This window comes from Trichosurus vulpecula, chromosome 3 (genome assembly GCF_011100635.1).
Source record: "Trichosurus vulpecula isolate mTriVul1 chromosome 3, mTriVul1.pri, whole genome shotgun sequence".
Classification (NCBI taxonomy): Eukaryota; Metazoa; Chordata; class Mammalia; order Diprotodontia; family Phalangeridae; genus Trichosurus; species Trichosurus vulpecula.
Window position 1 is genome coordinate 125,020,954 of NC_050575.1, and position 12,103 is coordinate 125,033,056.

General features: G+C 40.0%; 1 protein-coding gene across 2 annotated transcripts in view; it reads right to left on the reverse strand.

Moving 5' to 3' along the window:
- The window catches only part of TTLL11 (tubulin tyrosine ligase like 11), a 255,439-nt gene that overhangs the window by 40,034 nt on the left and 203,302 nt on the right, over window positions 1-12,103 (reverse strand). For both annotated transcript variants that reach the window (XM_036750193.1, XM_036750194.1), the window contains one exon: window positions 7,182-7,288. In XM_036750193.1, coding sequence (XP_036606088.1) covers window positions 7,182-7,288 — 107 coding nt within the window. The remainder of the gene's footprint in view (window positions 1-7,181; window positions 7,289-12,103) is intronic.

Genomic DNA, 12,103 nt, shown 5'->3' on the forward strand with positions numbered 1-12,103 from the left:
TTGGGTGTCCACATAAAGTCTGGCACCAATACAATGAGCCCCAATGGCAGGGAGCCACTAGGTTGTTTAAGGAGGGTCAAACTGGCCCAGGTTGAAAACAGGACAGGTCAAAAAGGTAAGTGACCAACTATGCATTTGCAGCTTTGCTAAGATAGGGAGATAAGAGCATCATTAGCACTTCAAAACTGTATTTTGAAGTGTTGGAGGATAGGTAAACAGATAGTGGTTTTGATATGATGCTTAGGATCATAGAATTGTAGAATCTTAGAGCTGGAAAAAAAGCTTAGAATATAGAATGCTAGATCTGGAAGAATTCTTAGAGTATAAATGTTAGCACATAGGACATGAGAGCTAGAACAAAGAATATTAGAACACAAACAGAGCTGGAAGTTAGGACTGAAATATACTTTAGAAATACTGTATTAGAACACAGAATCTAGACTGCTAGAAGCATCCTCAGAGACCATCTACAGTGGACCAACTCTTCCTTGAAACACAAATGTACTTTACAACATCCCTGAGAAGTGATAATCCAGCCTTCACTTGAAGACCTTCAATGAAGGGGAGCTCATTGTCTCATGAGGCAGTCAATTAAATTGTTGGAAATCTCTGATTACCAAATAAGTTGAAAAATTAAGGGTAAGAAAATTGAATGCTTTAGATAAGAAAATTTCTATTATAAACAATTTCCTCTAAAAAATATCCTTGAATCCATTCCCTAAAGCAGATGGTCCTAAGGTAAAATTGTTACTACTTATCTACTGGTATCTTTGGTTCAGATTTGTTTTCATTTGAAGAAATATTGAATGAACAGTTGTCAGGAGATCTGGATTCCAATTCTGGTGTTGTCATTGCTTAGCCCTGTCATGTTAAGCAAGTCATTTTACCCCTCTAGGGCAGCTAGGTAGTGCAGGGGATAGAGCACTGGGCTTGAGGTCTTATTTTCCTGGGTTTGAATCTGGCCTCAGACACTTACTAGCTGTGTGACTCTAGAGAAGTCTCTTAACCCTGTTTGCCTCATTTTCCTCATCTATAAAATGAGCTGGAGAAGGAAATGGCAACCACTCCAGTATCTGCCAAGAAAACCCCAAATTGGGTCATGAAAAGCTGGATGCAGCCAAAAAAAAATGACTGAACAACAAAATTACTCCTCCAAGACTCAATTTCATCATCTGTCTAACGGAGGTGATATTTGCCCAGCTTACCATTCCCCCCCATGACTGTGATAAAACTCAAATTAAATAATGGACATGAAAGCACTTTGAAAACCATCAAGTTCCATATAAACACAAGATTGTTAGTACTCTGATCTAACCCCTGAGAGTCTGAAGACAAGACTATGGCTTTCTATTGACCCTAATAAAGGGCAGCCATCTTAGTGACAGACACTGAGGCAGAAAGGAAAGATAGTGAATAATAAAGAACTGGGCTTGGTGTTAGGAAGACCCAAGTTAAAATCCTGTCTTAGACACTGACTGGTTATGTAACACTGGGTAAATCATTTAACTTTTCTGGGGCTCAGTTTCCTATCTGTAGAATAAGAGGATTGGTCTTGATGGCCTCTAAATCCTTTCCAGCATTAAAGCTATAATCTATGATTAAATCTTTGGACTTGGGATCAGCAGAGCTAGGATCTAGTTCTAGTTTGGCCACTAACTCTACTTATTACCTTGGGCGGTCACTTCTCTTTTCTTAGGCTCAGCATTCTTATCTATAAAATAAAGGGGTTTATTAGACTAAATGATTAAAGCTCTGATATTCTATGATTCTATATTCTAAGAACCCTTTGAGTTCCAACATTCTGTGACCTAACTCTATACTCTATGACTGTGAACTACTTGAGAGCAGGGACTGTCTTTTAGCTTTTTTTTTTTAATATCCCCAACACTTAGAACAGTGCCTGGCACATAGTAGGTACTTAATTCTATGTTTCTTTCTAGCTCTAGCAATATTCTATTCCTAAGCTTCAACATCATTCTTCTCAGGGAGCATGAAAACCAGGTTCCCACCACTATCAGTAACTCCTTTGCTTTCCATTTCAGAGTAGTCAAATGCTTTCTCTCTTCATTTCATAATCGGAGGAAAGCAAAATCATTGAAGTTTGTATTAGTGTGCTAGCCACAAAGTCAGTTGTACCCAAAGTTCCCTGACTTCGGCCTAAGAGAGTCCTTCACACTTTTTGGTCTCATCTGACACTGTAGTCACCAGCTATGCTGCAGATAACATCCAGAAACAAATTTTCTCTTTTGTCCTCTAAACCGAAGATAATAACTTGGCTGGCTCCCAAGTGATGCCTTTCCATGAAGATCTCAGGGCTTTATTACTAAAGTAAGGCTTGCTGAATTCAAATGTTCAAAGCTCAAATCTGCTTATTGATAGCCTACTCGTCTTTCAAGGCCCAGCCCAAATACTGCCCCTTCCATGAAGTCTTACCCAATTTCTCCCTCATATGCTCTCATAGCATTTTGAATTCCTTTTATATACTCCAAATTCTAGTCATTATCCTACAATAAAATTAGAATCAAATTTTCATTTATATGATATTTTTCTGTCTACATGTTTTATCACTCTTACTAGGTAACAATTTTTATAGGATAGGGATTGAGTATTCTTGATATTTGTACGTGTATCGAATATATTAAGTGCTGAATCAGTGTTTGCTGAATGAAAGAATGAATGGTCTTAGAAAAATATGGCAGTAGAGGGGTGTTGACACACTGTAATTTGGAGTTGGACAGCCTGGGTTGTAATACTTACTGTTTGTGTGACTGTCAACAAATTACTTTACCCCTCTTGTCCAAAGTTTCCTTATTTGTAAGATTGGGGTGATCACAGTATTTCTACTCTGTACCTCACAGGAATGTTGAGCTACCTTATTTACAACCCATGATTCTGCTTGTCAGAATGTGCTAAAAATAAGCACTTTTTTCATTTCTTCATCTGGGTCAGCAAAAGTGAAAATATACTAGCAGACCCCCTGAAAAAAATTCACCCCAGGAAAACATATCCTGGACAATGCTAAGCTAGGGCTCCTACTACAGAGCAATTTAAGATGCAAGCAGAACTTGAAAAGCTAATCCCGAATGAACAATGGGCCAGATGGTAATGTTGGTGGGAAGCAATAAACATGATAAATAGCTTCCTACTGCAGCTCCTGATCAATTTCAATATTTAATAATTCCACTCTGTTCCCCTCCCCCTCATCCTGGCCTTTTCCCATTGCAGAATCCACCTACCGTCTGTATTCAGCTCTGAAGCCAAACACTTCTTTGGCTTTTATGAAGGCATCAGCAGAAATTTCAGTGTGTAATTGTGACACAAGAGCTCTAAGTCCTCACATGATAATTAATCAGGATACTTACTCTGAAGGAGCTGGATCTCCAGTCTCTCTCCCTACTGCCAATGCAAAGACCATAAGCTAGCTGCCAACTGCAGCCTTGTGATAGAGGCTCTCACCTTGTTGAGCCAATGGATTGCATTATTCAGTGAATTTGGCTCTTGTTTCAGAAGCAAAGACAAGAGGAGGGGGATGAATTGGGTAATCATTACTCTTACTCTAGAGCCAACGAGCAGGGTTAGCAACCGAATTTTCAAATTTATTTATTTAACATATCTAGTTTTCAGCATTGATTTTCACAAAATCAATCACAAAATTCAAGAGTTTGAATTACAAATTTTCTCCCCATTTCTACCCTCCCCCCACTCCAAGATGACATATATTCTGGTTGCCCTGATCCCCATTCAGCCCTCCCTTCTGTCACCCCACTCCCCTCCCATCCCCTTTTCCCTTCCTTTCTTGTAGGGCAAGATAAATTTCTATGCCCCATTACCTGTGTATCTTATTTTCTAGTTGCATGCAAAAACTTTTTTTTTGTTTTTGAACATCTGTTTTTAAAACTTTGAGTTCCAAGTTCTCTCCCCTCTTCTCTTCCCACCCACCCTCCCTAAGAAGTCAAGCAATTCAACATAGGCCTCATGTGTATCATTATGTATAACCCTTCCACAATACTCATGTTGTGAAAGTCTAACTATATTTTGCTCCTTCCCAACCCATCCCCCTTTATTGAATTTTATCCCTTGACCCTGTCCCCTTTCCAAAGTGTTTGTTTTTGATTACCTCCACCCCCATCCGCCCTCCGCTCCATCATCCCCCCCTTTTTTATCTTCTTCTCTCTTCTTTCCTGTGGGGTAAGATACCCAATTGAGTATATATGGTATTCCCTCCTCAGGCCAAATTTGATGAGAGCAAGATTCACTCATTCCCCCCTCACCTGCCCTCTGCCCTCCTCCCACAGAACTGCTTCCTCTTGCCACCTTTATGCGAGATAATCCACCCCATTCTATCTCTCCCTATCTCCCTCTCTCAGTATATTCCTGTCTCATCCCTTAATTTGATTTTATTTCTTTTAGATATCTTCCCTTCAACTTCAACTCACCCTGTGTCCTCTCTCTCTCTCTCTCTCTCTCTCTCTCTATATATATATATATATATATATATATATATACACACACACATACATGCACATTCACTTATATATATACACATAAACATATATATATACATAAACATATATATATATATGCATATTCCTTTCAGCTACTATGATATTGAGGTTTCATGAATCATACACATCATCTTTCTATGTAGGAATGTAAACAAAACAGTTCAACTTTAGTAAGTCCCTTATGATTTCTCTTTCTTGTTTACCTTTTCATGCTTCTCTTGATTCTTGTGTTTGAAAGTCAAATTTTCTATTCAGTTCTGGTCTTTTCACTGAGAAAGCTTGAAAGTCCTCTATTTTATTGAAAGCCCATATTTTGCCTTGGAACATGATACTCAGTTTTGATTCTGGGTTTTAATCCTAGCTCTATTGACCTCCGGAATATCGTATTCCAAGCCCTTCGGTCTCTTAATGTAGAAGCTGCCAGATCTTGGGTTATTCTGATTGGGTTTCCACAATACTCAAATTGTTTCTTTCTGGCTGCTTGCAGTATTTTCTCCTTGATCTGGGAGCTCTGGAATTTGGCAACAATATTCCTAGGAGATTTCTTTTTGGGATCTATTTGAGGAGGCGATCGGTGGATTCTTTCAATTTCTATTTTGCCCTGTGGCTCTAGAATATCAGGGCAGTTCTCCTTGATAATTTCTTGAAAGATGATATCTAGGCTCTTTTTTTGATCATGGCTTTCAGGTAGTCCAATAATTTTTAAATTATCTCTCCTGGATCTATTTTCCAGGTCAGTGGTTTCTCCAATGAGATATTTCAAATTGTCTTCCATTTTTTCATTCCTTTTCTTCTGTTTTATAAAATCTTGATTTCTCATCAAGTCACTAGCTTCCACGTGCTCCAATCTAATTTTTAAGGTAGTATTTTCTTCAGTGGTCCGTTGGACCTCCTTTTCCATTTGGGTAATTCTGCCTTTCAAGGCATTCTTCTCCTCATTGGCTTTTTGGAGCTCTTTTGCCATTTGAGTTAGTCTATTTTTTAAGGTGTTGTTTTCTTCAGTGTATTTTTCAGTATTTTTTTGGGTCTCCTTTAGCAAGTCATTGATCTGTTTTTCATGGTTTTCTCTCATCCTTCTCATTTCTCTTCCCAATTTTTCCTCTACTTCTCTAACTTGCTTTTCCAAATCCTTTTTGAGCTCTTCCACGGCCTGGGAAAGTTCATGTTTTTCTTGGAGGCTTTTGGTGTAGGCTCTATGACTTTGTTGTCTTCTTTAGGCTGTATGTTTTGGTCTTCTTTGTCACCAAAGCAAGATTCCAAAGTCTGAGACTGAATCTGGGTGTGTTTTCGCTGCCTGGCCATATTCCCAACCAACTAACTTGACCCTTGAGTTTTTCAGAGGGTACGACTGCTTGTAGACTAAAGAGTTCCATGTTCCACGTTTGGGGGGGATGCGCCAGCTCTGCCACACCAGCACTCCTCCTTCCCCAAGAACCCCCAACCCAGTCTGGGCTTAGATCTTCAGCAGGCTGTGCACTCCTGCTCTGATCCACCACTTAATTCCTCCCACCAGGTGGGCCTGGAGCCAGAAGCAACAGCAGCTGTAGCTGTCCCACCTCCACTGCCCCAGGGGCGGTGGCCAAACCTCGAACTCCTTCCACTCCTGCAGCTTTTCCCACTAACCTTCTCTGTTGTCTTTGGTGTTTGTGGGTTGAGAAGTTCGGTAACTGCTGCAGCTCACTGATTCAGGGCACTAGGGCCCGCTCCACCTGGCTCCTGGTCTGGTTGGTCCAAGCCGCTCACGCTGGGCTCTGCTCAGCTCCCAGCTCCGTGTGGGATAGAACTCACCCAGAGACCATCCAGGCTGTCCTGGGCTGGAGCCCTGCTTCCCTCTGCTGTTTTGTGGGTTCTGCAGTTCTAGAATTGGTTCAGAGCTATTTTTTATAGGTTTTTGGAGGGACTCTGTCCCTGCTTTCCAGCTGCCATCTTGGCTCCACCCCTGGAAGTGAGCAACCGAATTTTCAATCATGCTCATTGTCAAAATACTGAAGGTACCAGCTCCCCTTCTCACTGAGCAGAGTAATGCTAATGGTGATAGCCAGCAGGAGAAACAACATTGAAGGGCAGACATTAATATGGGACAAAATAAGAGAATTTCCCAGAAAGAAAGAATTTTGTGGTATGGGTGTGCTAATAGCCGAAATGTGATGTGAAGGCATTTGCTGTGTTACCAACAAGAGATATCCCCCTTGGTGGAAGAGATAGGAAAGAATATTTCTGAAACTGTTCTCTGTTGGCTAGGGTCATGATGACTGTTCCATTGTTTTCACTCTGAAATATCCTAGGTGATGTTCATCTTTTCTGCTCAGAAGTAAAGGAAATTTTCAATAAGGCATTTCCTGGCTTTTATGCAGGAATTTAGCACAAAGGTGATCACTAACTCTTGCGTATATATAGGGTTTGTTCTGCTAATGGGAATGTAAGGGATACAAAGAATCCAGCAGGTCTTTACTTCTTGAGGGTCACTTTTTGCATTATGAAAGTTAATCCTCACCCTGTCTACTATCTCTTAGAAATAGAAATGACAGAATTCCCCTTAGAGGCTATTTTTTCCCTTTATCTTTGGTTGAGTTTTTCCCCACTGAAGTATTATTAGTAAGCATCCCTAGAAAGGAGAGAGCTCCCTTATTTGGCATTCCAGTCTATGAAAGAGAATTAAAAAAAAAAAAGGATTACCTGATTCCTTCTGTTCAAGGCCCATCGAGTTCCACCTTCTTGTTATGTCAATATATAGAATATCTACAGATGCCATTGAGAAGGTGCTGCTACTGAGTTTGCAGTTCCTGTGTAGATATTTAGGAGATGTGTTATTGTGGGAGTAATCCGAGCAAGAGCAGTGATAGGCTGAAAGCAGCCATCATCTTTAACATCAACATTATCATTAACACCATCATTATCAATGCTATCACTATTACAAGCAATAGCACTGTCACCACTATTACCCTCATAATCATCATCTTCACCACCAACACCATTACCACCATCAACATCATTATAATTACTATTATTACAATAAACCTCCTTTATCATCAACATACTACTCACTACACACATTATCATCCTTATCATCACCTTCCCTCAAAGTTCTCTTCTAATAACATATCATGGTGTAAAGGCGACCCTGGGTTCTTGAAGATCATTCCAGTACAACACAAGATCCAATATATTCTAGAGAGCTGGATAGGACTTGAACACAGTCTCAACGACCAGCCTAAGTATGGATATATTCATCACCAGAAAGATGGACACCAGGGTGGCACTTTCTTGGTTACATGGAAGGGTTGAAACCAACAGTGTTAGAGAGAGAGTATTTGTGGATCTTTTGAAGTACTTCAATAATAATGCTTGTAGTTTACATGTTTTTGTGTTTTAGAGTTTATAAAGTCCTTTTCTCACAACACGATTTTGGACAAGATCATCAAGAGCCTAATTTGGGAGATGCTTTATGGTTACACTTTTGCATCTGTTTTCTCTTTTGATCCTCCTTGATAGACCTATGAGGGAGAGAGGCAGGGCATGAAGTACTATTCCTATTTAACTGATGGGAAACTGAGGATCAAAGAGAGGAAATGACTTCCTTAAGGCCACATAGCTAAGAAGTGGAAGAGTTAGGACTCAACTCCTGGGCTTCTGATTATAATTCCAGTGCTTTTTGCATTTAACAAGCCTGAGTCTAGCCTAGATTCTGCTGTACTAGCTGTGTGACTTTGGGGAACTTATTTTTCCTCTCTGGGCTTCAGTTTACTCTGTGTAAAAGGGAGGACTAGACTAGGTGATCTATAAGAGCCCTATGGTTTCTGTGAGATTTCTATAGATTTTTTTAATACCATGTAGCCTTTTATGAATGCAAGTTTTATACTTCTGGTGATGGGGTGATGGATTGGTCAACTCATTCATTCATAAAAATATTTATTTAGTTCCTTTTGTGTGTACAAGACTGTTGGGTGTTAAACTTACACTTTAAGAGGGGGATAAGAGAGAATACAGATAACTATAATATACAATATTGCATGACAAGTATATCATAGAAGTATAAAGCAAGATGTTATGTATAGCACCTACCTAACAGGATTGTTGTGATGGACAAACCTGTGTATGTATGTGTATGTGTACGCATGCATATCTGTGTACGTGTACATATGTACACATACACAAGTAATATATGTATTATGTGTGTATGTGCATGTTTTGCAAAACTCAAGGCATTATGTCAATGGAAGCCGTTATTACTAACTTCTGGAGAGAGGAGGGGAATCAGATGGAGAAGGCTTCCTGGAGGTGGAGATTAAATGTTATAATCATGCAAGCATACACTGCCAATTGCTTAAACTTTAACACTGAAGCCAAAGAGTGTTCTATGCCAGAGATAAAGGCTAAATAAGGATAAAATTCTATTCTTCTCAGTTTACAATCCCTTTCACCAATAGATGTGTTTTGTGAAGATGTTGATGGAGTTAACCAATTTGTCTTGGTGATGGTGTCTGTTTGTCCCCATACATCTGTCCACATTACAGTCTCAGAGGAACAGCATTCCTTTTCAACAGATGTGCCCATGTCTTCACTGTTCATCTGCCTTGGTTTCTATACTGATCAGTCTCTCAGAGGCAGAAGAAAAGACAAATCCCAAAGCTCGAGGCATGGAACGCTCCCTGGCTCTGATGTTAAAGCTGAGGCAGCTGACGGTACATGCTCGGATGATCAAACGATAACAGTGTATCATTTGCATAGACTGAAGACACTATTGCTGTCCAGAAGCAATTTCAGGTTTAAAATGCTCCACAGGTGAGTCCCAAGAGCCGATTTTACATACGGGAGTGTTCAAGGCTTTTGAGTTTCTCCAGTCTTTCAATCTGTCATCTAAGGATTTTTATATAAGCAAGAAAATCTTCTATATTCCCCTAAACACTTAGCAGTGAGCTGAGCCCATACCCCCTTCTTTTCCTCTTGGGTTGATGAAGGGGTTTTGGAGATGATTGTTGTTATGGAATTGGCCTAATAAAAGCTATTTGAAAAGGACCTGAGTAGGCAGATGTTCCTAAGGACTCAAAGAGCACATAGCGGTTTAGTGACCTCCCTCTCTGAAGCTCTAGATCTGCCAGATATCATATATGGGGGTCTCATTTTTCTCATCTGTAAAATGAAAAGATAAAATTAAATGGAATCCAAGGTGATAATCCTGCTCCTAGCTCCTGTGTCTCAGGGGTACCTCAAATTTAATGTTCTAAAACCAAATTCCTTATCTCCTCCTCTAAATCTGTACTTAAAAGTCTGGCCCCTAAAATAAACCCCTAATAAATGCTTTGATTTGATTTGACCTCTGACTTATTTCTGGTAATGATACTTCTATTCTCTTAGCCAACCAGGCTATATGCCTCAGACTCATCTTTGGTTCTCCTCTTTCTCTACTCCTCATGTTTAATCAATTAGTGAGTTCTGTTAGTTCACCCTTTGTATTTATTCAGTTTGTTTTTCCCCCATTCAGTTGCCCCACCTCTGTCCCAGGGGTGGGGAACCTGCGGCCTTGAGGTCACATGTGGCCCTCTAGGTTCTCAAGTGTGGCCCTTTGACTGAATCCAAACTTCACAGAACAAATCCTTTTATATTAGCCCCAGACCCTATCATGGCTCACTTGTACTATTAAAATATTCTCCTAACTAGTTTAAGCACCCCTAGTCCCCTTTCCTTCACGACACTGCTAGTTCCTGTCTGTGTCTCTTCCTTGGTTGTTCTCCATCGTTAGCATGTTCTCCCTCTTCATCTCTGCCTCCTGGCTTCCTTGACTTCCTTCCAGACTTGGCTCCTATCTCAACTTCTCTAAGAGACCTTTCGTGGTCTCCCACCTTCCCTCACCTGAATGCCCACTCCACTGTGGTACTTTTCTTCTAAGATTACCTCCCATTTACCCAATGCATATCTTGTATGTACATAGTTGTTTGCATGTTTTATCTCTCGCTAGAATGTGAGCTTATTGAGGGTAGGCACTATTTTTGTCTTTCTTTGTATCCCACTTGGCACAGAGCCTCAAACGTAGTAAGCACTTAACAAATGCTTGTTGACTGACTAACTTCCTAAAAGCACAGGTGTGATCTGCACAGCTAACTTTCCTGCTCAAAAAACTTCAGTAGCTCCCTAGTGCCTACTGAATAAAGTCTAAAAAATCAGCTTGACATTCAAGACCTTGGGACTACCCTACCTTTTCAGATCTATCTCATACTATGGGTCCTTCTTCATGTGCACAATACATTATAGACAAACTGAATAACTGTACCACTGTGCACTTGCTCAAGTCATTCCCTGTACCTGGAATGTCTTGCCCTGCCACACCTATTCATTTCTCTTGGTTGAAATTATACCCATTCTTCAAGGGCAAGCTGTAATTCTACCTTCCCAAGGAAACCCACTTTGTTTCTCCTAGTCAGAAATAACCTTTCTCCTCTTGTATATCTCATAGCACTTTGTTTATACTTCGCTTAGTTTGGGGATCAAATAATGATTCCTATATTATATCCACAGCAGCCTTGGGCAGCCTACCCCAATGTAGCAGATTTCATTAGGTTTCGGTATTCTATGGTTTTTGGTGCACTGCTATCACAAAACATTAAAAAGAACCAAAGGAAGGCCTTTAGTGTGTGGAAGAAATTTTATATGGAGGATCCAGTGAAAGACATGGACATGAATTGCACTAGATAAGATGTGAAGGTTTCGGATTTACAGTGGTGAAGGGGTACCAAAGACAGCAAGCTCACTGATTCAGAGAAATACTAAATTATTGTTATTTTAGGGCAACTGTGTATGGGTGCACTCAAATTACATAGCTTAATCTGCTCTTTCCCAAGCAATGTTTGCTAGGACATCAGTTCATACAACACTGACTACTTCCCAGGGAGAGCCTTCAAAGCATGTCAGCATCCTCTTACCAAGTCTCAGACAAAATGTGGCAGGATTCATTGACAGTTCAGACTGCGAGACCTTGTTGTTTAAATGGCTGACTCCATATTTTTCTTGTTCTAGTCTTCCCAAAGGCATCACAGTAATTTTGATTGCAAATTTTCAACATCATTAGTGATGATTCTGTATTTTATTTAATTATCATATCAATGTTCCCTGTACCGACTGCCAGCTAGTTGATGTGAGTTCTGCCTACCCTGCTCTTTGGGTTAATGGAGTATAAAAAGGAAAGTCTAACTGACCACTGGTATAAAGTTACTTTTTCTGACAGGTAGAAAATAGAAGTGTCAAACCCACAGCAGGAGCAATAATTTACCAAAGAGAACTCTCCACTTATCCTTTATCCATTCTAACAAATCCCTTCCATTGACACCAAACAAGTAGAAGAGATGCTAACATTTGTTACAGAGGCAGCAATTGTGAGTAAAAAGATGTGGAACTGGGAGTCAGGAGATCTGAGTCATAATCTCAGCTGTGCTGTCATGTCTATCTGATCTCGGACAATTCACATTTCTCTCATTTACAAAAGAAGGGGTTGGACTAAATCAGGGGTTCTTTAACTTGGGGTCCATGAACTTTTTTTATACTTTGATAACTGTTTTTCAATATAATTGGTTTTCGTTGTGATCCTACATATTTTATTTTACACA